The 27,061-nt window shown below is 46.6% G+C and overlaps 1 protein-coding gene, 1 long non-coding RNA gene and 3 pseudogenes across 5 annotated transcripts in view; 4 read left to right on the top strand and 1 right to left on the bottom strand.

Annotated features, from left to right (window-relative positions):
* Positions 1 to 5,397, top strand: part of LOC123402007 — a 33,164-nt gene extending 27,767 nt beyond the window's left edge. Inside the window, exons 2-4 of the mRNA XM_045095864.1 lie at positions 4,717 to 4,753; positions 4,843 to 5,083; positions 5,318 to 5,397. Of these exons, the coding sequence (XP_044951799.1) occupies positions 4,717 to 4,753; positions 4,843 to 5,083; positions 5,318 to 5,397 (358 nt within the window). The remainder of the gene's footprint in view (positions 1 to 4,716; positions 4,754 to 4,842; positions 5,084 to 5,317) is intronic.
* A 123-nt stretch (positions 5,398 to 5,520) lies between these two features.
* Positions 5,521 to 7,518, bottom strand: LOC123449886 (annotated as a pseudogene).
* An 884-nt stretch (positions 7,519 to 8,402) lies between these two features.
* Positions 8,403 to 9,133, top strand: LOC123401997 (annotated as a pseudogene).
* A 1,870-nt stretch (positions 9,134 to 11,003) lies between these two features.
* On the top strand, positions 11,004 to 17,106 carry LOC123401983 (annotated as a pseudogene).
* Positions 17,107 to 19,651: 2,545 nt separating this feature from the next.
* Positions 19,652 to 21,349, top strand: LOC123449872. Of its 4 annotated transcripts, none has more exons than XR_006632051.1 (6): positions 19,652 to 19,666; positions 19,765 to 19,823; positions 20,166 to 20,235; positions 20,544 to 20,816; positions 21,007 to 21,091; positions 21,235 to 21,349. It is a non-coding gene; the product is annotated as an uncharacterized LOC123449872 (long non-coding RNA). The 4 variants fall into 4 exon arrangements; XR_006632050.1 differs by having other exon boundaries at positions 20,145 to 20,235; XR_006632048.1 differs by lacking the exons at positions 19,652 to 19,666; positions 19,765 to 19,823 and adding an exon at positions 19,909 to 19,961 and having other exon boundaries at positions 21,235 to 21,346.
* Positions 21,350 to 27,061: the final 5,712 nt, after the last annotated feature.

Here is a 27,061-nt window from a genome sequence, read left to right as displayed (position 1 = left end):
ACGGGTACCTCTGAAAGTGTATGTTGGGTTGGTACGAATCGAGATCGGGATTTGTCACTCCGCATGGCGGAGAGGTATCTCTGGGCCCACTCGGTAGAACATCATCATGAGCTCAATGTGACTAAGGAGTTAGTCACACGATGACGTGCTACAGAACGAGTAAAGAGACTTACCGGTAACGAGATTGAACAAGGTATAGGTATGCCGACGATCGAATCGCGGGCAAGTTCTATACCGACAGACAAAGGGAATTGTATACAGGATTGATTGAATCCTTGACATCGTGGTTCATCCGATGAGATCATCGTGGAGCAAGTGGGAGACACCACGGGTATCCAGACCCCGCTGATGGTTATTGGCCGGAGAGGTGTCTCGGTCATGTCTGCCTGTCTCCCGAACCCGTAGGGTCTACACACTTAAGGTTCGATGACGCTAGGGTTATAGGGAATTGTTATACGAGGTTACCGAAAGTTGTTCGGAGTCCCGGATGAGATCCCGGACGTCACGAGGAGCTCCGGAATGGTCCAGAGGTAAAGATTGATATATAGGATGGATAGTTTTGGACACCGGAGATGTTTCGGACGTCACCGGGACCACCGGAGGTGGTCCCGGGGGTCCACCGAGAGGGGCCACCATCCCCAAGAGGTAGCATGGGCCAAAATAGGGAGGGCAACCAGCCCAAAGTGGGCTGGTGCGCCTCCCACAAGAAGGCCCAAGGCGCAGGAGGTGGAGAGGGGGGGAACCGTAGGCGCTGGTAGGTCTAAGGCCCACCTAGGGGCGCGCCACCCCCTCCCCCTGCCCTGGCCGCCGCACCTTCCATCTGGGGGGGGGGGCTGCCGCACCACCTAGGGTGGGAAACCTAGGGGTGGCACCCCCCTCCTCCTATATATAGTGGGGGTTTCGGGGCTGTTTGACACATAGTTTTCCATCTCCCTCGGCGCAGCCCTCCCCCTTCTTCCTCCTCTCCCACGGTGCTTGGCGAAGCCCTGCCGGGAGACCTCGTCTCTCCATCGACACCACGCCGTCATGCTGCCGAAGATCTTCCCCAACCTCTCCCTCCTCCTTGCTGGATCAAGGTGCGGGAGACGTCACCGGGCTGCACGTGTGTTGAACGCGGAGGTGCCATGGTTTGGCACTAGATCGGAATCACACCGCGATCTGAATCGCCGCGAGTACGACTCCATCAACCGCGTTCTAGCAACGCTTCCGCTTAGCGATCTTCAAAGGTATGAAGATGCACTCACCCCTCTCTCGTTGCTGGTCTCTCCGTAGGAAGATCCGAATATGCGTATGATTTTTTTTGAATTTATGCTACGTTACCCAACACTATTCCACCCCATCGGAGTCCTCCTCGAAGGCTGCACCAGAAATGAATGAGGGAATCTCGTCGTCATCCGTCCAGTCCGCAACGGAGGGCCGTGCGTACTCACCAGACGGCTCTGTCCCTTCCGACTCCATGGGATTCTCCGAGTCGGCGAAGGAGTCCGAGCGGGATTCAATCACGCCCTCGTCCTCAATCTCCGAGGCGTCAGACACATCCACGTCAGGAGCGGGCGGACGGAGGGACCCCTGCAGATTCTCGAACAACTGCGGAAAGGGATTCAATCGTCGGCTCAGCAACACGACCGACTTCAAGGCAAACAACAAAGAATAAAGAAGCCACCTACCATCGGAGGCGGATGGGCCCTGTTGAAGGGGGACATCCCCCACGTCCATTCCCCGCTCTCATCCATGTGGGCGATGGAGATCAGATTCACCCTTCGCGCTACAGCACTGAGGGTGAACCTCTTGGTGGATAGCCGGCATGGATCATGCCGGCCGCTCATCTGGCAGACCAGATGCGGCCGCCTCTGCAAGGGCAGGATCCGGCGGTCCACCATGGTGGTGAGCAGGTCGCGGCCAAGGAGGCCGCTCTTCTCCAAAATGTCGAGGTGGGCACATATCAGCGCCACCTCGGGAATTGGCTTGCGGGTCTTCGCATCCCAGTTCCGCCTCGTCGGCGGAGCGATGTCGAACGGGGGCATGTTGAGGGCATCCAGGGCAGGGTCGGCGTTCTTCACATAGAAGAAACCCTTCTGCCAATGCTTGATGGATTCTTGCAGAGGCATCTGGGGGAAGCCCGACTTCGAGCGGTGGTGCACCAACGCGGCCCCGCACGGCGTCATCGGGCGCGGCCCCTGGAGCTTCTCCACCTCGGATTTCTCCATGGCGATGGATTGCTGCTTGAAGAAAAACAGGCTGCACCACAGGTCGACGCGGGTCTCGATCCCCACGAAGCCCTCGTACAGGACCACGAAGGCCGACAGCTGCAGAATGGCGTTCGGCGCCAGGTGATGCGGCTGCAGGCCAAAGAAGTGGAGCCATTCGGCGAAGAAAGCGCTGGCCGGAAGCCCGAAGCCCCGGTAGAAATGCTCAACGAAGACCACGACCTCTCCCATGACGGGTGTGGGAGAGGTCTCGGCGCCAGGGAGTCGCACCAGCGCTTGGGAGGCCGGGGGCAGTAGTCGGTGGTGACGGAGCGCCTCGATGTGCCCCTCGCCGACATCACTGCCCAGCCAGGCTCCCTGCGAGGACGCCTTCCGCGTCGAGGGCCTCTTCGAGGAAGAACCACCGGCCATGGCTGGGGTGAAGGGAACCCAAAGGGGTTGGCGACTTCGCAGCGACGAAGACGAAGAAGACGAAGGATGCGAGCTCTTTCTCTCTGGGCGCAGTTAGGAAGAGAGGGCGGATGCAGAGCAAGAAGGGGGTGAATGGCCTCCTCGGAACCCCCGCATCCCATTTAAACCCCCACGAAGCGTCGTGGGGAGGGGATCCGGTGCGCGCCGGACCCCCATTAATCCCGTGTATTACGGGCGGTAACGCTTCCCAAAGCCCAACCGTCACGGAGTAAATCCGAGGATCTCCCACGCGGAGGCCGAGGGGGCGTCGTAGCGGGACCCAGGGCTCAGGCCCGGTCCCGTCATCAGTAATCACCATCATTACGCCAGGCGGGGCCTGGCACATGGTGTTCTCCGAGTGAATTGCGACAAGGCCGAGGCGTCGTTTTGAAGCCAATCGGTTTCGAAGCCGGCGCCCTTCGTCATGAGTGGCGGCAAAAATATCAACACAAATCAACAAGCCGGTGAGGCCGCCCGCTCTCAGGCGTCAGGCCTCGCTAGCTTCGAGGACTACTGTCGGGGGGATAACCCCGGGGTAGGCTCATCAAGCCTGCTCCTTCATTTCCTGCCCAAAGGACATGAACATATACAGATTCCCAAGGCCCAAGTCTTCCGGCCGGCTAGGCAGCGCCTACCGGCTAGAGGACGAGGCGGCCATCCCTCTGGCTGGCCAGGCAACCCCCGCCGGCTAGAGTCGAGGCGGCTACCTCTCCTGAGCCGGCCTGGTCCCACTAGCCCGGCTAGGAAGGAGGCGGCCGCGCCCAAGCCGGCTAGCCAAGCAGGCTAGCCGGCCGAAGATCACAAGTCACATCAGATCGTAGGTCAGGATAAGACCTTACGATTAAAGGTAGCTACGCATCAGCAAAGGTACTGGATCGGGGCGCGCGGCAGGTACGAGCGTCGGCGGCCACGCCGCTAACCTACCCCGGCTCTGATCCATCACCTAGCATAGTATCGGACCATCACACTCCCACTCCATTAGTGCACTCGGCGTGGGGAACAGTGGAGGCGGCCGTACTACCTGCCCATGACGAATCTCGCGGGGCAACACTTGACGTACAACGCGTGCTCGGCGTCAACCTTACGCGAGAGCCTCATTGGCCAGCCGACGGGTCCTACTGCCAATCGAGACCATGCAGCCGGCGGGTCCCTCAAGCGACAAGACAAGACTCTAGTGGGCCCCTGGACAGCCGGCGAGGCTGCCAGCCGGGTCCCAATCTTGTACCCTTTATCCATATTGTAGGCCTGCGGATTCGTCTATAAAACCCCTCGGTCGCCCTCCATGCAAGGGGGGCGATCATTCCACAACCGAACAACACTACACACTCACCAACCACAGAGAGAGGCAGAGACGAGCCGGCTGCTCCCCTCTTCCTCCTCTCAACACAGCTCGAGGAGCAACATTGTACTCTGTTCATACACATCAAACACCCCGGCAGGATTAGGGGTATTATCTCTACGGAGAGCCCTGGACCTGGGTACATCGTGCGTCCCATGCGTGTACCAACCTCGTTCCCAGCGTCCACCCTTGTCCCTTCGGTTCTCACCGACTTTAGCCTACCTATGGCATATGTTATGAGTATTCACCGACACTTATATTTAGGAACGGAGGGAGTAGATTGCAATTCTTTTACTGCTTTTTAACTACAAAGGTACTACCTCCATACACTAATATAAGACGGTTTTGCAGTTCAAAAACGTCTTACCTTACTGTACAGAGGAAGTATGGAGTACTTGATTTAATGAACATGTGAACGATCAAATTAGAATGCAACCATACTATGCAAGATATTCTTGTCTAGTTTTTTTCCCCAATCCCTCTTCACCTTGTATCACTTGGGCACAAAAGTACGACCAGATGCATTTGATTTGCCTACTTTATGTAGATTGTGCATTTGCTTGTCCCTCTATAGCCATCTATCATCTATCCCCACTCCCACTATTTCCTGTGTTCCTTTGAAATGATCAAACCAACACATTCGCTTGTGTTCATGGAGCAAAATATCATTGTTTGGAAGCCATAAGAAGTACATTCAGTTCATATTCTTCTTTTTTGCAGTTACTCCACATATGGGACTGAATACATCTATCCACAGGTTAAACTGTGAACATGTGCACTTCAATATTCTTGTGGAACATAGGTCATACTAAGGATTAACTTATTCTAAAAAATGTCTCTTTGCAGGGTACATTAAACCCATATGTTGGTCAGCAATATGTTCCAATTTATGGAGTCTCAGCTGCAGCAAATACTGCTAACCAACAATTTAGCCAATTAAGCCCATCCATTTCTGGTGGGGGCAATGGCTATCCGATGATGCATGGTTACAGTATGCGAGGAAATCAATTTGTGCATCTCACTGGGTCAAACATAATTAATTCATCCCCAACAAATCGTCCCACCATTCAGGCTCCCTTTTTAGTATGTAAGCTTTCTCCAGATCACATTTCCAGTATTTGTTGGGCCTTCTTTTTCCTCATAAACAAAAAGCCTTCCAAGTAAACTCAGACATGGTATCAAGATGCAACTTCATTCACTAAGCAACATATGCTTCCACTCTGAATTATTATGCTGACATAAATGTAAATTTCCATTTTTCTTCCTGAATCTTGTCGCTATTTGCTCTTATGAATAATTATGTTTTACTTGGCTTTTGTAGCGGCACCGGTTCCCTCCCATCCACACTTCATTGTTCCAGCCCACTCACCTCAGTTTACACAAGCTAGCGGTTCAGACTAAAAAGCAAGCTGAACTATGCACCCAAACATTTATACCTTGAGGTTTGCTTTCCCTCGATTTTTATTTTCTTGTTTGCTTGTTGACTGTCTAGGCAAGAAAAAATATAGGTAGTAAACAACATGATAATCTCAACCAATACATGGGACCATAATCAAGCACATAATATTGTTAAAGAGTACATGTCTAGATTCCGTTGTAAGCTAGAAACTAAATGTCATTTACAACCAACTATATGTAATTGACTCAGTTGGTCTTTATTTATTGAATTATGAGAAGCCCTTTCATTTGCTAGATAGGTAAAACTATCACCAGAGATGCCAGCCAACAGCGAAGCTTCTTTTTTCAGAAATAGCAAGTACGTCCTTTTTGCTAGATAGGTAACAACACAGTTGATTCTTCCCCGAGCCCACAGTGGTTTTGGAAGTTTCCACAACTCTCGGCTCTGTAAGTTCCCCTGAAATAACTTTGCAACTTCACAGTACATATGCTCGGATGGCTAATTCTGACATTGTAATTGTATTGTGATGCCAAACCAAGGATCATACAATCTGGAAGACTCTACGGCACGGTGCCGATGAGGCTGTTCAGCAGCCCGCAACTGCAGCAAGTGTAAACTCGCGCAAAAACCTTTTCTGTTCCGTGGCAAATTTGACAAGGCCTCTTTGCAGGATCCTGGACGGCAACGCGTTCAATGGCACCCTGGACCTGGGGAGGAGCATCAACAGCGAGCTGAGCATGGTGAGCTTCAAGGACAATGACTTCTTCAGTTCTCCTCCGTCACGGTGACCTCCAGCTACAACGGCACCCTCGCATGAGTGCCAACTACCAATTAGTAGTGACCAATCCCCGTTTTCATGCGGTGGCAGTGTTGTCACCTTACTTACAGACTCGTGCCACGGCATGGCATCGTTCAGGCTGGCCGGGAACCCGGTGTGCAACCACCTACCGAACACGGCGTACTGCAACTTGACGCAGCACGCGCCTTCGCCGGTGTACACGACGAGCCTGGTGAAGTGCTTCTCCAGGGTATGCCCGCCGGAGCAGAGCATGAGCCCGAATAGCTGCGGGTGCGTGTACCCGTACCAGGGGGTGATGTACTTCCGCGCGCCCTTGTTTGCGGACGTGGGCAACGGCACGGCCAGACACGGTGGTGATGTACTTCTGCTTCCAGCTCTCCCCATCTCCGTCCCCTCCTTCGGCCCGCGCCACCTGCAGAAGCAGCACGGCAGGACAACAGCAACACCTGCGCCCTCCTCCCGCGCGCCCACGCCAGTAGAAGCGGCCGGCAGATGCGCCGGGCCGGCATCCCACACTCCAACCTTTGCGGCACTTGCAGCCGGTATGTGCACGTCTTCCGCCACCGCTGCCTCGTCTGCGGCCGCGCATACTGCCGCCGCTGCGTGGGCGCCGACATGGGCGACATGACCGAGGGACGCAAGTGCCTTGACTGCCTCGGCCGCAAGTACATCCACCGCTACATCCACCGCGCTGGTCGGGGCGCCACCGCCGCCGCGGGGCTCCTCTGCCTCTGCTGCTGCGCGCTCCACGCATGGGGCTCTTCTACCTCCGTCAGGTCACAGGAGCTGCTCTGGGCCGAGAAGGGCGCCGCGCCGCGCCGAAGGCCGTCCTCGTCTTCCTCCACAACCTCCATCTCCGCCTCCTATAGCACTGCAGCCGGCGAGGGATACTCCGCGTCCATGAGCATGGGGCCCGTGCCCTTTCTGTGCTCACCGTCGTCGTGCTGCTCCTGATTGGATCTGGAGCCGCGCCTCGTGACCCGTCATGACTCCCCTCCTGCTCCTCCTCTCAGGCTGGTGGGGACGGGAAGAAGAACACAGCGATGGCGGCGCGAGGCATCTCCATCGGCGCTGGCCCGGCAGTGGCGGTCGTCGGTGCCGCGCCGGAGACGGCAGTAAGCAACCGGAATGGATAAGAGGAGACTCGCGACCGTGAACTGGGGAGAAGGGGTGTTTGTGTAAAACTGAACCATTTTTTTCCACTTAAATTGGTAGTGCGGGTTGAATATGTACAATGTCAGGGGTTTTTCTGCAAAACATATTATTAGGGAGAGATATCTTAGTACTCACTCCGTCACGGTTTAGAAGGCACGCTTGGAAAATCTCTGGGACCAATGTAGTCATCGATTGGTTGTGAGATGTAGCAGGTGTAGATGCTAATGCGCCTAATCAACTGAGAAAATACTAGTACTAATGTATGAGCCGTAAATTGGAAGGACACATGCATGAGTAGTACTCCTACTAATTAATAGGAGTAATTGCTTTCGCGCCTTAAACCTTGTCTATTTTAAAAATACACGCAAGTTTAACTGTGTCTTCTAAACCGTGACGGAGGGAGTATTATGGTTACAATTTAGGCTGACAAACCATCTTCCCACTAAATGTAGTTTGTCGTTTTTCTGGTCAACTCTGGTGTCATTCTCCTTTAATGGTGCCACGTGTTCTGCATGGTTTTAATCTTTCAATTTTTGGACCTATTCTTTCAACGTGCGACATGCTCAAGCTTTATTGCTTTATAAATGTGCACTGAATAAAATAAGACCTTTGTAGTGTTTCTTGAGGCTTTAAAAACTCTTTCATATAGTACTTTCTTGTTCCTAAATATAAGACCTTTTAGAGATTTTACTATAGACTATGTACGAAGCAAAATGAGTGAATCTACACTCTAAAATAGGTCTATATATATTTGTATGTAGTCCATAGTGAAATCTCTACAAGGTCTTATATTCAGAACGGAGGGGGTATATTGTTAGGCTAATCATTGTGCTAGCTACCTTAATACATTCCTTTTTTACTCTATTTTCACTGAGTTATACAGAATACTGACATTTTGAATTATGAGGTGGCAGTTCAGATTATCCTATGTAATCACAAGGAACAACTTCATGAGAATGTACCTGTAATGCAAGCACAGCAATATCCTGTGGGTTCATGCCTCTGAACTTTGAATCCTTGTTTCTCCCCCCGAGCATTTATTTTGACATGTTATGAACACGTACGCAGATGTCAAGGTCAGTTGGGTTTAATTTGGGAAGTAGCTACCAACCAAATTGACAGCAACATCACCAGGGTGCTGTTAATTCAGTAAGTTATATCAGAAATCCATCCCTTGAATTGATCATCAAACATTCAACATCTCTTGCATTGTCATCATGGTTTACCGCTCATATTTATTTACCTGTAAATACATACATAGAGTAATAATCCTCATTATGTTTTGTCAGATTCAGAGTGGTGGGCCCCAAAATATTGGACTAAGACCACTAAACTCTCAGAGTCAAACTTCTAGTTTGGGATCATACGAGCAACTGCTCCAGCAATACCAGCAGCCGCAGACTCAGAGTCCTTTCAGGTTGCAGCAGATGTCTTCTTCAGCTGCACAGACATATGCGGATTATGGTCTAAAGCCCATTCTGGGAGGCCGAACCCCACCTGATCCATACGGCTTGTTAGGATAGCTGGGAGTTATAAGGATGAATGATCCTGATTTGTCATCTCTTGCTTTGGGAATAGATTTGACAACGTTGGGTTTGAATTTGAATTCACCAGACAATCTGTACAAGACATTTGGCTCTCCATTTTCAAATGAACCAGCAAAAGGAGATCCTGAATATACTACTCCAGCTTGCTATGTGTCTGAGCAACCCCCAGCACTACAGGTAAGCTCCCGCCAAAATACTACTGTTGCCCATTTCTGTCTAATGGGATCGATGTTTTAAACCCATTAATTTTCAAGAAAGGCCCAGAATCTTTCTTTGATGCAGCTGGTTCATTTTATGATAAATACGGAGTATATTGTAACTAGTTCTTTGAAATTAAAATTAAGGAGATAAAAATACAAAACAAAATAATAATAATAGTACTTGCGATGAACAACCTACGTACCACCCCATGTACGACATCTTCTTATCTCCCATGTACGACATCTTCTTGTAGTTACTGTGTGACATCTTCTTATCTCCCATGTACGACATCTTCTTATCTCCCATGTACGACATCTTCTTGTAGTTACTGTTTGACATCTTCTTATCTCCCATGTACGACATCTTCTTATCTCCCATGTACGACATCTTCTTTGAAATTAAAATTAAGGAGATAAAAATACAAAACAAAAAAGAACCTTGCGATGAACAATAACACTTATTTTTTTCCTTTTCCCTAAATATTACAAAAAAACAAATTTGTGGCCGGGGCTCTCCCCTGCATGACATCTTCTTTGAAATTAAAATTAAGGAGATAAAAAGACAAAACAAAAATGAACCGTGCGATGAACAATAACCCTTATTTTTTTTCCTTTTCCTTTTGAAATTCCCCTCTTTGTCTAAATGAAAATTTTAAAGTTAAAATAAAAAAAAAGTTTCTCCAAGTTCTAAAACAAATATTACACCACTTTTTAAAATCAAGGTGATAAAAATACCAAAAAATGAAAACAAATAAATACATCGTTTTTCTACAAAATAATAATAGTAGTCAAACAGTAACTACAAGTGCGTGAACAATACCACCCCTCCCCATGAACAACCTACGTCTTTTTTCTCCTTCTTCTTTACAATTCAAATTAAGGAGATCAAATTCCAAAGAAAAATGAAAACATATATTATTTATTTTTCCCCTTCTTATTTAAAATTCAAATTAAGGAGATAAAGTTCCCAAGAAAAATGAAAACATATATTATTTCTCCTTTTCCCCCTTCTCCGTTGAAATTTAAATTATTAAGATTACAAAATTACCATTTTCCCCCTTCTTCTTAAAAACTTAAAATTACCAACAAAAATTGAAAACAAACATTACATCACTTTTTTGTAAATAGTATTTGCAGTCAAAAAATAAGCTATGGTTACAACGAATCCACATTTTTCCTCCTTTAAAATTAAACTTAAAAAGATAACTTTACAAAAAAAAATATTACATCACTTTTCTACAAATAATAATAGTGGGTAAACGGTAACTATAACTAACCAATAATTATGACGAATAATTTTTCACACTTCTTTCCAAGTGAAAAGATAAAATTACCAAAACAAATATGAAAACAAATATTACATAAAAAACAAATTTGCTAACTGACGGGCTTTAACTCGGGTGCGGCGTGCCACCGCACCTTCTGCCCTACTAGTGTGATCTATTTGCGCTAACATTTGATAAGGGAACATACTGCTATGTCCTGATCAAAGGTATAATGCTAAGGAACATTAACTTGCAACCTGTCAGATACGCCCATTGACTGTCATGTATCTATCTGAAAATTTAAGTAGCCTGGTTTTCTCTATCACATATCAACATTTTCTATTATTTATTTTTGGCGATTTTTTAAGCCTTCCATTTTTGCTATCACATGTCTTCACGTAAAAAAGTATAGAAAAATACAGCATCACACTAACCAAAAAACTCATTAAAAATACAACATCACCGTGCGTCTCCTCCTCCACACCAGAGCGCCGGCGGCCGGATCTGCAGCTTCTTGCCCCTGACCTTCCCGTCCTTCTGGCCAGCATCCTCCCCAACCACGCCGCCCCCGGCCTCACCCCCTCCCCCTCCCTTCCTCGTTGCCGCCTGAGGCAGCCGCCGGGCAAGCCCGGGGCGCCAAGGATGGTGGCGGCGGGGCCTAGGTTGCCCTGCCTCTGCGTGGGGAGTCTCGGATCTGGAGCGACGGCTTCATTGGCGAGGCAAGGCAGGCTAGCAGCCGTCGGACGGTGGATCTGGCGTCCCGGCCGCGTGGGCGGTGGGATCCGGTGATCGTTGGCGTCCGGCGGTGGCTTCTGCGGTGGCCGGTGCACGCGATCTGGCGCCCCCTTCTTCCCTGTTCGGCGTGCAGGCCAGCCTGGTCGGGCCGCGCTTCCTTGGGTCGTCGGTTCTGTACAGGAGGCGCTGTTGGTGGCGGGGATCTAGTTCGGGCGAAATTCCTGGTCGGTCATGGCCGCCCGCGTCGACGACGACGCCTGAGGGCGCCGTTGCCCTCCTTGGAGGCGTCGGTATGGATTGATCCCCTCACTTCCCATTTCCCTAGCTCTCCGGGCGAAAGCCTTAACTTTGTTGGGCGGCGGCGGCGCTCACGGCGCCATTCCCTTCTTGAAGGCGCCGCTTTGGGAGGAGTGGCGCTTGCGGGTGGTGGGCGACGGCGGTGGTGCGGCCCTATCCTAGCATGAATCTGCGTTCGTTGCTTGGAGATGGACTGGCGTAGGTGGAGGTCGTCGTTTGGCGTCATGGTGGCATCGATGGCGGAGGCACCTGCCAAGGCTGGTTCCTCAATCTGATCTGAAGATGGACCAGTGGAAGATGACGACGACACATGTGAGTGCGTCGGACCGGTTTGTGCCCCGAACCGGTATGTGGCTCGGTCGGGGCCTCCGCCTTTAGATGTTAGGCTTAGGTGAGAGGTCTGGGTATTTGGTCCAGCTTGCACCCCTTCATCATATGGATAGGAGTAGCGGCAAATGTTGCCAAGTTGGCGGATTCATGCATATTGTTGTACTACTTTGTAAGATCTTCGAGAATAATCAATAAAATGGACGCATGCATCTCCCAGATGCATAGGCCGGGGGTCATCCTCCTCCTCCTTCTCTGTTGCTCTTGCTCTTGCTATCGAAAAGGAGGAGGAGGAGGAGGACAATGCTCTCTCGTTGTAAGATTCATTTCCTTCCCTTCCCTTCTCACATGAGCTCTCTTTCAGTAATATTACTATACTAAGTACAGTACTATACCTGTTTGTTTCATCTTCAGTTTCCATCTCCTGTTTCTCCATTCATATGTTTACCAAAATACTCTTTCACCAAAATACTCAGATAAGGGAGATGCTTACCTACCTACCTATCTTGGACCAAAATTTACTTCTTCTTATTATATTTGCTACTACAATAATTTGCTAACTGAATAGTATCTACAATAATATTTAGTTTATTAATATGGGGAGGTCCACATCACTAAATATCTTTTCATTTTTCTGCGAGCTCATATGTATGTTTCTGCCTTTTCTAATAACATAACAACAATCATTAAAAAAATACGCGGCACTGCCCTTTATCCTGGGACTGTCGGCATCGACCTCATTCTCCTAGCCCTGCCTGCAGTCTTAGGCCAGTCCATCGACCCCATGGCGCAGCCCATGGAGACCCCATACATCGGTAAATTAGATATGCATGGTCTGGTCTTTCCTTTCCTTTATTAACTGATCATGAGTTCATGACTGACTTTTCAAAACCATGAATACCCCATAATATGGGGAGGGAGCCGAGAGCGAAGTTATAGTGACCGAGCACCTCGGTGCACTTCCTCCTAAGCGTCCAAACATGCATTGGGATTGTAATAAACTGTCAGGTCATTGTCTCCCCGCTTAGGAATAGGTGCTAGGATGCCTAGGCGTAGCTATTTGGCACAACTGTTTGCTCTATGTCCAGGCAGGAAATGCTCCACCCAGCTGCACGCTGGTACTGGCCACATGCATGTGAAGATAAGCCTCGTACAGCTCATCCACGTCGTTGATTTTGAGGTATTAAGGTTCAATTAGCACCTACATGTCAGGGAAAAAAATTGTAAACGTATTTTCAGAACCAAATGAGTATTAACGAATGCGCTTGAGTTTTTTAGTGCCTTTTTTTAATAACTGACAGTAAAAATGTAGCGCTTTTAGCGGACTAATTTAAATATGCATGCTTAATTAATATTAATTGAATCCAAAATATGCTAACTTTTGTTTAGAATCTAAATGACTAGCACATGTACAACATTCGGCATATGGGCCATGATATTGCTGTAAAATTATGATAACTTGCGTGCTAGGATATAATAGTGTTTAACTACGACAAGATTGAAAAATATATGCTGCTGGGAAAACAGGTTATGCTTATTATATTTCCTATTAAGCATAATTAAAAATTAATTTGAACCGCTATTCTGTGCTAAGATATTTTTTAACTGGCATTCTTAGCTAAGATGTTATTGGTATCTAACACGTCTTTTATCTAATCTCTTGTCAAGATTAATTGAAGCAGAGAGCTTTGCATTGGCTGGCATAGTAGTAGTCACAGTTGTAGATTAAATTATTTAAGCTTCGCATGTGCTCTCAGAGTAGTAGTACTAGTAGTCAAGATCGTGGCGTGGACAGGACCTAGACTCTGCACCTCTCTCCTAGCTGACCTTGGCCTAAATACACGGACTGCTGCAGTGATAGGAGGGGGCAGGGAACGAAAATACCGGAAGAGCACACATCCCAAGCACATGCAAACGGCCTGGATGTAGTGCACCGAGGTGCTCGGTCACAAGAACGAATTTTCGGAGGGAGCCTTACTACCAATGTTACTACTGCATAAACACATCCCCTGCTGCTGCTGTTGCTGCATGGAACCAACTTGTTTAATTATTCTCTATCTCAATCCTGGCATGTGTGTTCTCAAGGTGCTCTGGAGCTAGCGTCAGTTGGTATTGGCGTCACTATTTTTAACATCATATCAAAGATTTTCAACATCCCCTTGCCGAGCATAGCAACCTCATTTGTGGCCGAGGATATTTCCAAGAATGCTACCAAGCATTCTACTTCAGGTAACAGGACCATTATCTCGTCTGATGAATAAAAAGTTTAAGTTTGTGAGCAACTTTGCTTTGCTTTGCTCGTTCACACAGTGCAACCTGACTCTCTTCTCCACGTTGCAGGCAAACCGGAGTTGACATCTGTGTCATCGGCTTTGGTTTTAGCTGCTGCTATTGGTACAATCGAAGAGTTGCATTGTTCCTAGGATCAGGATTGTTTCTTAAACTAATGGGTGTCTCACTTGTATGTATGTTTATACCATCATGATTGCCTTGTTGATGGTTGCATGCATCGATTGATGCAGAGACCGGGGGCTAAGTTCCTCCTTTTTCAAAAAAAAAATCATGATTGCCTTGCCTGTTATCATGTTTGATTTCTTCTTCTTCTTATGGAGTACTATCTTTTCCTTCCCCTCTTTTTTCCGAATTATGGATCTTTAACTGGAATGGATTCAGAATAGTGCATTTCCCCCACTTGTGCTTGTTAGCATAAAGTCTAAGTTTACTTCTTACACTGCAGGTCTCTCCGATGTATACATCTGCGCGTCTCTTTCTTTCGCTGGGAGCCTTAGGAGCACCTGCAAATGTGATTATGCTAGCAGTGCAGGGTATCTTTCATGGATTCAAGGATACCAACACCCCCGTGCTTTTTATAGGTAACTACCTCATTGTTTGCTTATTGGCATTGTGTTCTCACCAGTGGTGAGTGCAAAATGTAACTTTTGATGCACATAATGGTGGTGTCCCCCTAAGTTAATGATATTTTCCTCTTATATTCCTTGGAACTATTTTGCAGTAACATGCCAGTACTGCATTTTTTGTTTTTATGTTCTATTTTCCCACGCCAAATGCCATGAATAGTTTATCATTCACGCATTTGCACATTGATGCTGTTTGTAAGCAAGTCGGGTTTGAATTGGAGGCGTTCCATACAGTTATATGATGTAAAAATAGTCTCCTTTCTTACGGACTTACTGATTATTTAAAACACCTGTAGGTTTGGGGAATCTTTCTGCTGTGGTCCTTCTTCCGCTACTTATATATGGTTTTAAGCTTGGTATAACAGGAGCCGCAATTTCTACAGTCGCATCCCAGTAAGTTTTCTATTAGCTCGGTGTAATCAGAGTTCAAGAGAATTATGGAAGTCAATTCGACATATACCAGCAAATGTCTCTCCCAGTTTGGTTCCTATATGTTGCTGAAATAATCAAAGGAAATAACACTTGCTGTCAAACTTGAAACTTACCTTTTTTTCATTATCTGGATACATTTAAATTGCGACAAACATATGCAGTACTATGAGATTAGTGGCTATTAGCAGACCTACTGATATTGTGTCATTCAGTTTATTAGTTATATGATTACACATGTCAGATTTACTATCAAAACATGAAGTATAGTACTCATGACATAATACCGGGCTGTTGGGTGCCTCACCTTTTTTTGTAGTTTTATTAATTGGAACAAACATAGGATGGACCAGTTAGAGCTGCTGGGAATCTCACCTGTTATATGGCTTATTACGATGTAGCCATATAGTTACATTATTGCCATTTTGCTTATGTGGTCTCTAAGTAAAAGAGCTGTTCTGCTTCCTCCAAGGATGGACCAGTTAGAGTTCGGTGGATATTTGAAATCTGGTGAGTCTATGATGCTATTGTCCTACTTGTTTGGTCAGTTGTGGACTATGGTGTAGGCTACTGAAAAAGTTCTTCAGATATGTTTCTGCTGGCCTTCAGAGTATGGATTTTGTACATTCAGAGTGCGGTTTAGGTCCTTCTATAGAAGTTTCTCCTCCCGAAATTTCTGTTTATGGCTTCATTTTTCATTTAGTTGGGCCCAGCTCTAGTCAAAGTGCATTCCCGTTGAAATGTACACTTGAGCACTTCAAAAACACTTTTTTTTGGGGATACCTAAAGTCCATCCCATGCCCCGGCATATGATATGTTTCTTGTACTGTATCTTCTCATGATACATTATCTGACCGCTGGGCAATGGGCAATCAAAGATCCTTTTGTCCTTGTTACACCGATATTATTTAGAGATTGCATCCCATCTTTGCTTGCACTAATGCACCTGTGCTATTTTTCTCTGTTTTCTTTTTCTTCCCTTCTTTCTCTGTTCACATGTAGATTATTTTTTACAATCTCTGTTTTCTTGAGCTATTGGGAAGAACCCTCTCAATACTGTTAACTATGACCATCGGTACATCAATGGCTGCTCGACAAGGCCCAACAGCTATGGCTGCTCATCAGATTTGTTTGCAAGTATGGCTTGCTGTATCTTTGCTTGCAGACGCTTTAGCAGTTTCTGCCCAGGTATGCATTTTCAGTTCTCAGAAATCATCCCTACTTTTAGGTCAGCTTCCTTTTGCAGATGTCGTTGTGTATTAGTACAATTTATACAGAACCTTACACGGCATACTACTAAATTCAAATATCATTTCTCTAACTGAGGGATCCTGTCATAATTTATCTGTTCCATAAGTGCAGGCTAACTATGTTTGCATTTCTTAGGCTCTGATAGCAAGCTCTTATGCAGTATTGGACTACAAAAGGGTCCAGAAGGCAGCAATATTTGCTCTGCAGGTAATCCATCATTTCGTTTGCATCGTGAAGTTCAATTTATCTGCACGGATACAATTAACTCATTTATTATTTTGCAGATAGGGCTAGTTAGCGGGTTAGCTTTGGCAGTTGGCCTGTATATTTCATTTGGCAGTATAGCAAGGCTTTTTACCAACGACCCTCGGGTCCTGACGGTCGTGAGCTACTGTGCATTGGTATGTCTTCCTACATTATCATTTGATTGTTACGCACATCATATCTAGCCTTATTCTAAAAAAATAAAATTCATTTCAGTTTGTCTGTGCTAGTCAACCAGTTAATGCCTTGGCATTCATCTTTGATGGTTTCCATTACGGCGTCTCAGATTTTGATTATGTCGCTCAAGCTACGGTATGGAAACCACTTCTCACCAGCTTCGTATATGTTCTGTCTCTGTTGTACTGATTTCTTGATTTTGTTTGCATTACATAGATTGTGGTTGCGGTGATATCATCGTTGGTCTTGTTATATGCTCCACGTGTCTTTGGCTTGGCCTGGCCGGAGTTTGGGCTGGTTTGACAACGCTCATGGGACTGCGCATGGCTGCAGACATCCTGAGGTGATTAATTATGCTTCTTGTTTGTTGTTCAGTTACATTGCACCTGTGCAAAGCATACATGTATGTATGATACTGCGGCAATATGTTTAGTTTTCCTGTAACAATATGCTACTACCATTGTACTTTGCACTGAAAAATATGCTGGATATATTTTTCTTCTTGCGAGAAAAATATAATGGCTATAGTGGTGTCAATACGTTAGCTACAGCAATAGTAGTGTGATTAAAGGCCACACTAACCAGATTCTAACTGAACTATACCGTCATTAGTATATCGAGCAAATTATTGGCATACTGAACTATACATTAATAGTGTGATCAAAGGCCAAACGGTAATTGATGGTGATGGCTGTTTTCATATATGAGCAATTTTTTTCTTCTGTTGATGTGATCGATGCTCTTTTATGTTCTCATCTCACTTCAACCGCTGGACAAATCTCAGGTTGCTATGGAAATCAGGACCTTGGTCATTTTTGCACGAGCTAGGAACCAGAAACTAAGGTTTGTTTCCTCATATACAACATCATTTTTGCAAAATAAGGATATGTGGCCCTTTAATAGAGTACTGGGCATTTTATTTTTTCACAATCATATATTTTTATCCCAAGGGGTGTGCTTGAATCGATATTTACAGATGCAGGCGCAGCCACTAGCATCATAATATTTTATGATGAGCTGCACGCATGTGCAGTTGAGGAATTAAGAAGCACAAGCCAAACCAAGAAGGGATCAAGCTGCTAAACTAAGAGGACTGTCATTTGTTTTGTTGTGCGTGTATGTATATATATATGTAAATTAGTGGAGGATTGTTTCATTTGATGTCGCCAACGATCCATTCATTTATTTGTTTGTCCTAATTATGACCATTTCTGATGATATATGCTTACGTTGCCGTATATGCTTTCGTCACGTGCTGGTTTTCAACATATTGCGTTGTTGTTCCCTGTTCATCGCATTTCATTTCACAGTGAAGCTCCATGGTCTGTTTATGCTAACGGACCACTCAAAATGACGAAAATATCGCATTTCATTTCACAGCGAAGCTCCGTGGTCTGTTTATGCTAATGGACCACTCAAAATGACGAAAATATCACATTTCATTTCACAGCAAAGCTCCGTGGTCTGTTTATGCTAATGGACCACTCAAAATGACGAAAATGTCCTTGGGACGGTGATTCGGATTTGCAACAAAATAGTCCCCTCGGCGGACCACCTCGCGCTTGTCATAACTTTGTCACAAATGGCTCATAATTTTGTCGAGTTGGGACGGACAGCGAACAACATACACATTAACCCCCTATAATATGGCAACCAACTTGTGGTTGGATGGTAAGAGGGACCCTGGTATCCCCAGCCCACCAGGGTTCAAATCCTGATGCTTGCATTATTTTCCTGGATTTATTTTAGACGATACGCCCTTAGTGGGAGGAGGCCCTACGCCCTTAGTGGGAGGAGGCCCTACGGTGACTTCGTAAATCTCAAGATGATATGTCGGCTTAGTCTATCGGAGGTACTTATAGGGGTAGGGTGCGCGTGTATATGGGCGCTTGCGTTTGTACTTCTCCCCTAATAATAAAGCGCGGAGCGCTTCTGTCGTCCGTCGCGGCCTTTTTACAAAAAAGTCCCTTCGTTTTTGAGGATTCAACCCGCAGTCCCTGATTCAGTGGATATATGAAAAAACGTTTCAGGTTTGCAAGAAAGCCCCTACATCTGTAACATTTTCACTCGCGATCCTTTGTTTTATCTTATCCTTTTTCCAGCAGCGACGGAGATCCGGAGGGGCGACGGCGACGTGTAAAACTCCATAGCCGGAGCACCTGGTGCCTGTAGTTCCCATAGCCGGAGGATCCGGCGACGAGCACCGCCCACCTCGTCCCGACGTCGTCGTCGTCCTCCTCCTGGGAGCCCCCGTCGCCGCGCGCCGTGGCGGGCTCCTCCTCCCCCGGCATCCGGATCACCGGGTCCCACCTCCCCTTCGAGGCGTCCGCCCCCGCCAACGCACACAGCAGCAGAAGCAACGCGAAGCACCACCGCGGAGCCATCCGTCAGCGCAGGCGAGGTCGCAGCAGCACCACTGTCTAGGAGCACCGCGCGGGGGAGCTGAAACTTACGGGCGAGAAGAGCGGCGCGGGGTGCGGGGTAAAGTAGGAGCTCCCCCTTCCCTCCCGATCCCAGCCGTCATCGGGCGAACGACCCCGGCAACGCTCGATCCGGTACTACCCCGGCCGGCGCCCTCGCCTCCCGATCCCAGCTGCCAAGAGGCGACCGAACCCAATAACCCTGGATCCGGCATTACGCCGGCCGCGAGTCGACGCGACGGCAGGCGGCGGAGCAACCTCGACGACGGAGGGCGACGCTGGTCAGTCCATTATCCTCTCCATGCTTTCACTCCTCGGCGTATTTGCAGATAATCCAGTTCCAAAGCTGAAGCTGAAGGTGAATTGACTGCTCTGTTGCTTCTTTCCTAGGAAAATACACCCCTCGGTACAAGTGGTTTGAATCCGAGTTCCCCAAGGTGAACAGGAGGGAGACGCCATAGCTGATCGTTCTGATGCACGCCCCGTGGTACGACAGCTACAACTACCATTACATGGAAGGTGATAGCATGAGAGTGATGTACGAGCCGTGGTTTGTGAAGTACAAAGTCGATCTCGTGTTTGCAGGGCATGTCCACGCTTACGAACGGATGTCTACTGTCTCTTCAACCGCGCTAGGGGAACAGGTTTGTTTTTTTGCTGATGAATATCTGTACGAAATTCCCTTGTCACTTGTGTTCTGAAATTGATTTTTTGTTTGTTCTAGAGTTGATCTCATTAGAGGATCTTTTGCAAGCTTGCTCCCTTTGGGAGAAATTTGATGTGTATGTATATCATTTTCTTGATATAATCGCTGAAACCTTTAATTGTCAGAATATACAAATGCAACATGATATAAAAACAAGAGTAATCTGATCCCTAGATATGGTTCTGTAAAAAGAAAGAATATGTCTTTTCAATTGGTTTGTCGCCAGCCATTCATTATGTTTTTGATGTTTTGCTTATAGATGTTGATTTGTAATAAGCAGCCCAGTAATGCTCCGGAAATTTGATAGTGGAGTGAAGGTGATCCAGACCAAGACGCATAGTGATGATGAGGTATGTCGTGGCAATGATAAGTTCAGATGTCATTTTAGATTCATACTGAATAGCATTGCATGACATAGGAGGAGTAAGCTGGCAGCCATACAAAACAATGCCTTGATTTTGTGTCTAGACCTGGCAAATATGATTCCCACCTAAATCATAGTTTTAACCAAAAGTATGAACGAATGGCTGGTTCTTTTTTTGTGTTGTTACTGGTATCTACATGTTTCCATGCACTCGTCGGCTTGTCGCCAGTTGCGTTGCACCTACCATCTTTAGTAGCATATAATCACATACTAATCTCCCCCCGATAAAAATAGGTATTTGCAAGAATCTCATCACTCGCGCAAAAGCCGGATGCTCTTCTGAAAGGAATAAGCCCCAGCGACGCTGCATTTACACTGGGGATTGCTATAGTAGCATATAGTCACATACTAATCTCCCCCGATAAAAATAGGTATTTGCAAGAATCTCATCACTCGCGCAAAAACCGGATGCTCTTCTGAAAGGAATAAGCCCCAGCGACGCTGCATTTATACTGGGGATTGCACCAGCTTTAGCAAAGGAGCATCTTCTAAATGCAGAAAACAAAGGTGTCCTGAGATTGCTCCTTTCAATCTCTCCCTAATAATAAAGCAAATACGGTTGCACCAGCTTTAGCGAAGGAGCATCTTCTAAATGCACAAAACAAAGGTGTCCCGAGATTGCTCCTTTCAAGTATTTTGCAAGACATGTATTTAGTTCCAGGCTGAATGAACTAACCAATATAAAGCAAATTCCCAGGTCTCCTCTGCAGGGATGTCAGCCCAGATGGATTCCGCTTCTACATCAATTTGTTTAACGAGATTGATCCCCAGAATATTTATTCGTGAGTAGACTCCCCTGCTTCACCCTCAAGTTTTTTTTTGTTGAAACAATTTGTTGTTGTATTCCTAGATTTTTCCATGTTATTTTCAGAGCATGCATATTGCATGAAAATGGTATGCGTTTTACTAACTGTGTATTTTCCAGGCCAAAAACACATGGACTATACCACACTTGGATCTCTGTGGCAATGGCAGCACATTGACACAATTTTGATTCATGAAAAAATGGAGTTCAGCTGACTGAACTTTGATGTGACTTTTTGCCTGAATGTTCCGCCGTGTTGTTGTTGGAATTATGCCCTAGAGGCAATAATACATGTATAGTTATTATTATAATTCCTGTATCAAGATAATAGTTTATTATCCATGCTATAATTGTATCGAATGAAGACTCATTTACATGTGTGGATACATAGACAAAACACCGTCCCTAGCATGCCTCTAGTTGGCTAGCCAGTTGATCGATGATAGTCAGTGTCTTCTGATTATGAACAAGGTGTTGTTGCTTGATAACTGGATCACGTCATTGGGAGAATCACGTGATGGACTAGACCCAAACTAATAGACGTAGCATGTTGATCGTGTCATTTTGTTGCTACTGTTTTCTGCGTGTCAAGTATTTATTCCTGTGACCATGAGATCATATAACTCACTGACACCGGAGGAATGCCTTGTGTGTATCAAACGTCGCAACGTAACTGGGTGACTATAAAGATGCTCTACAGGTATCTCCGAAGGTGTTAGTTGAGTTAGTATGGATCAAGACTGGGATTTGTCACTCCGTATGACGGAGAGGTATCTCGGGGCCCACTCGGTAATACAACATCACACACAAGCCTTGCAAGCAATGTAACTTAGTGTAAGTTGCGGGATCTTGTATTACGGAACGAGTAAAGAGACTTGCCGGTAAACGAGATTGAAATAGGTATGCGGATACTGACGATCGAATCTCGGGCAAGTAACATACCGAAGGACAAAGGGAATGACATACGGGATTATACGAATCCTTGGCACTGAGGTTCAAACGATAAGATCTTCGTAGAATATGTAGGATCCAATATGGGCATCCAGGTCCCGCTATTGGATATTGACCGAGGAGTCTCTCGGGTCATGTCTACATAGTTCTCGAACCCGCAGGGTCTGCACACTTAAGGTTCGACGTTGTTTTATGCGTATTTGAGTTATATGGTTGGTTACCGAATGTTGTTCGGAGTCCCGGATGAGATCACGGACGTCACGAGGGTTTCCGGAATGGTCCGGAAACGAAGATTGATATATAGGATGACCTCATTTGATTACCGGAAGGTTTTCGAAGTTACCGGGAATGTACCGGGAATGACGAATGGGTTCCGGGAGTTCACCGGGGGGGGGGGGCAACCCACCCCGGGGAAGCCCATAGGCTTTTGGGGAGCCACACCAGCCCTTAGTGGGCTGGTGGGACAGCCCACAAGTCCCCTATGCGCCAAGGATAAAAATCAAAGGAGAAAAGAAAAAAAAAGGGGAAGTGGGAAAGGGGAAGGACTCCCTCCCACCAAACCTAGTCCAACTCGGTTTGGGGGGGGGGGGGAGAGTCCTCCCCCCTGGCTCGGCCGACCCCTTGGGGATCCCTTGGACCCCAAGGCAAGGTCCCCCTCCCTCCTCCTATATATATGGGGCTTTTAGGGCAGATTTGAGACGACTTTCTCACGGCTGCCCGACCACATACCTCCATAGTTTTTCCTCTAGATCGCGTTTCTGCGGAGCTCGGGCGGAGCCCTGCTGAGACGAGATCATCACCAACCTCCGGAGCGCCGTCACGCTGCCGGAGAACTCTTCTACCTCTCCGTCTCTCTTGCTGGATCAAGAAGGCCGAGATCATCGTCGAGCTGTACGTGTGCTGAACGTGGAGGTGCCGTCCGTTCGGTACTAGATCGTGGGACTGATCGCGGGATTGTTCGCGGGGCGGATCGAGGGACGTGAGGACGTTCCACTACATCAACCGCGTTCTCTAACGCTTCTGTTGTACGATCTACAAGGGTACATAGATCACTCATCCCCTCTCGTAGATGGACATCACCATGATAGGTCTTCGTGCGCGTAGGAAAATTTTGTTTCCCATGCGACGTTCCCCAACAGTGGCATCATGAGCTAGGTTCATGCGTAGATGTCTTCTCGAGTAGAACACAAAAAGTTTTTGTGGGCGGTGATGTGCGTTTTGCTGCCCTTCTTAGTCTTTTCTTGATTCCGCGGTATTGTTGGATTGAAGCGGCTTGGACCGACATTACTCGTACGCTTACGAGAGACTGGTTTCATCGTTATGAGTAACCCCCTTTGCTCAAAGATGACTGGCAAGTGTCGGTTTCTCCAACTTTAGTTGAATCGGATTTGACCGAGGAGGTCCTTGGATGAGGTTAAATAGCAACTCATATATCTCCGTTGTGGTGTTTGCGTAAGTAAGATGTGATCCTACTAGATACCCTTGGTCACCACGTAAAACATGCAACAACAAAATTAGAGGACGTCTAACTTGTTTTTGCAGGGTATGATTGTGATGTGATATGGCCAACAATGTGATGTGATATATTGAATGTATGAGATGATCATGTTGTAATAGAAATATCGACTTGCACGTCGATGGTACGGCAACCGGCAGGAGCCATAGGGTTGTCTTTATACTAACATATGTGCTTGCAGATGCGTTTACTATTTTGCTAGGATGTAGCTTTAGTAGTGATAGCATAAGTAGCACGACAACCACGATGGCAACACGTTGATGGATGATCATGGTGTGGCGCCGGTGACAAGAAGATCGTGCCGGTGCTTTGGTGATGGAGATCGAGAAGCACGTGATGATGGCCATATCATGTCACTTATGAATTGCATGTGATGTTAATCCTTTTTGCACCTTATTTTGCTTAGAACGACGGTAGCACTATGAGGTGATCTCTCACTAAAATTTCAAGACGAAATTGTGTTCTCCCCGACTGTGCATCGTTGCTACAGTTCATCGTTTCGAGACACCACGTGATGATCGGGTGTGATAGACTCAACGTTCACATACAACGGGTGCAAAACAGTTGCGCACGCGGAACACTCGGGTTAAGCTTGACGAGCCTAGCATGTGCAGACATGGCCTCGGAACACATGAGACCGAAAGGTCGATCATGAATCATATAGTTGATATGATTAGCATAGGGATGCTTACCACTGAAACTACTCTCAACTCACGTGATGATCGGACTTGGGATAGTGTAAGTGGATCATGAACCACTCAAATGACTAGAGAGATGTACTTTTTGAGTGGGAGTTTAGCATATAATTTGATTAAGTTGAACTCTAATTATCTTGAACATAGTCTAAGTCCACTTTGAATATATTTGTGTTGTAGATCATGGCTCACGCAAGTGTCATCCTGAATTTTAATACGTTCCTAGAGAAAGCTAAGTTGAAAGATGATGGAAGCAACTTTGTAGACTGGGCTCGTAATCTTAAGCTAATCTTACAAGCTGGAAAGAAGGATTATGTCCTTAATGCTGCGCTAGGAGATGAACCACCCGCTACGGCTGATCAGGATGTTAAGAACGCTTGGTTAGCGCGTAAGGAGGACTACTCAATAGTTCAATGTGCAGTCTTGTATGGCTTAGAACCGGGACTTCAACGTCGCTTTGAGCGTCATGGAGCATTTGAGATGTTCCAGGAGTTGAAGTTTATCTTTCAGAAGAACGCCCGGATCGAGAGGTATGAGACCTCCGATAAATTCTATGCTTGCAAGATGGAGGAAAAATCGTCTGTCAGTGAACATGTCTGGGTACTCAAACCGTCTAGCTGAACTGGGGATTGAACTCCCGCAAGAAGCTATCACTGACAGAATCCTTCAATCACTGCCGCCAAGCTACAAAGGCTTTGTGTTGAACTACAACATGCAAGGGATGAACAAGTCTCCCGGCGAGTTGTTTGCGATGCTGAAAGTCGCAGAGTCTGAACTCCGTAAAGAGCATCAAGTGTTGATGGTGAGCAAGACCACTAGTTTCAAGAGAAACGGCAAAGGCAAGAAGGGCAATTCGAAGAAGAGCGGCAAGCCTGTTGCCAATCCGCCGAAGAAACCCAAGGCTGGACCTAAGCCTGAAACAGAGTGCTTCTATTGCAAGGGTATGGGTCACTGGAAGCGCAATTGCCCCAAGTATCTGGCAGATAAGAAGGCGGGCAAAGAAAAATCAGGTATATTTGATATACATGTTATTGATGTGTACTTAACCGGCTCTCGTAGTAGTGCCTGGGTATTTGATACCGGTTCTGTTGCTCACATTTGCAACTCGAAGCAGGAACTGCGGAATAGACGAAGGCTGGCGAAAGACGAAGTGACGATGCGCGTAGGAAACGGTTCCAAGGTTGATGCAATCGCCGTCGGCACAGTGTCACTTCAACTACCATCGGGATTAGTGATGAACTTAAATCATTGTTATTTAGTGCCTGCGTTGAGCATGAACATTATATCTGGATCTTGTTTATTGCGAGACGGTTACTCTTTTAAGTCAGAGAATAATGGTTGTTCTATTTCTATGAGTAACATCTTTTATGGTCATGCACCGAATGTGAGAGGATTGTTCATATTGAATCTTGATAGCGATACGCATATACATAACATTGAGACCAAAAGAGTTAGAGTAAACAATGATAGCGCCATATTTTTGTTGCACTGCCGCTTGGGTCATATTGGTGTAAAGCGCATGAAGAAACTCCATGCTGATGGACTTTTGGAGTCACTTGACTTTGATTCACTTGACACGTGCGAACCATGCCTCATGGGCAAGATGACTAAGACTCCGTTCTCCGGAACAATGGAGCGTGCAAGTGACTTGTTGGAAATCATACATACCGATGTGTGTGGTCCAATGAGCGTGGAGGCACGCGGCGGATATCGTTATTTTCTCACCTTCACTGACGATTTAAGTAGATATGGTTATGTCTACTTAATGAAGCACAAGTCTGAAACATTTGAAAAGTTCAAGCAATTTCAGAGTGAAGTGGAAAATCATCGTAACAAGAAGATCAAGTTCCTACGGTCTGATCGTGGGGGTGAATATCTGAGTTTCGAGTTTGGTACTCACTTAAGACAATGTGGAATTGTTTCACAGTTAACACCGCCTGGAACACCACAGCGTAATGGTGTGTCCGAACGTCGTAATCGTACTTTATTAGAGATGGTGCGATCTATGATGTCTCTTACTGATTTGCCGTTATCTTTTTGGGGTTATGCATTAGAAACAGCTGCATTCACTTTAAATAGGGCACCATCGAAATCCGTTGAGACGACACCATACGAACTGTTGTATGGCAAAAGGCCAAAGTTGTCGTTTCTTAAAGTTTGGGGATGTGATGCTTATGTCAAAAAGCTTCAGCCTGAAAAGCTGGAACCCAAAGCAGAAAAGTGTGTCTTCATAGGTTACCCAAAAGAGACGGTTGGGTACACCTTCTATCTCAAATCTGAGGGCAAAGTGTTTGTTGCTAAGAACGGAACTTTTCTCGAGAAGGAGTTTCTCTCGAGAGAATTGAGTGGGAGGCAGATAGAACTTGACGAGGTTGTCGAACCTCTCATCCCTCTGGATGGTGGCGCAGGGAAAGGGGAGACCTCTGTCGTTGCGACGCCGGTTGAGGAGGAAGTTAATGATGATGATCATGAAACTCCAGTTCAAGTTTCTGTTGAACCACGCAGGTCGACGAGATCACGTGCTGCTCCAGAGTGGTACGGTAATCCATCTTATCGATCATGTTGTTAGACAACAATGAACCTGCGAATTATGAAGAGGCAATGGTGGGCCCAGATTCCAACAAATGGCTAGAAGCCATGAAATCCGAGATAGGATCCATGTATGAGAACAAAGTGTGGACTTTGGAGATACTACCTGAGGGCCGCAAGGCTATTCAGAACAAATGGATCTTTAAGAAGAAGACGAACGCTGACGGTAATGTGACCGTTTATAAAGCTCGACTTG

This window comes from Hordeum vulgare, chromosome 1H (assembly GCF_904849725.1).
Source record: "Hordeum vulgare subsp. vulgare chromosome 1H, MorexV3_pseudomolecules_assembly, whole genome shotgun sequence".
In the NCBI taxonomy this organism is placed as follows: Eukaryota; Viridiplantae; Streptophyta; class Magnoliopsida; order Poales; family Poaceae; genus Hordeum; species Hordeum vulgare.
This window is presented reverse-complemented; position numbering and strand designations above follow the sequence as displayed.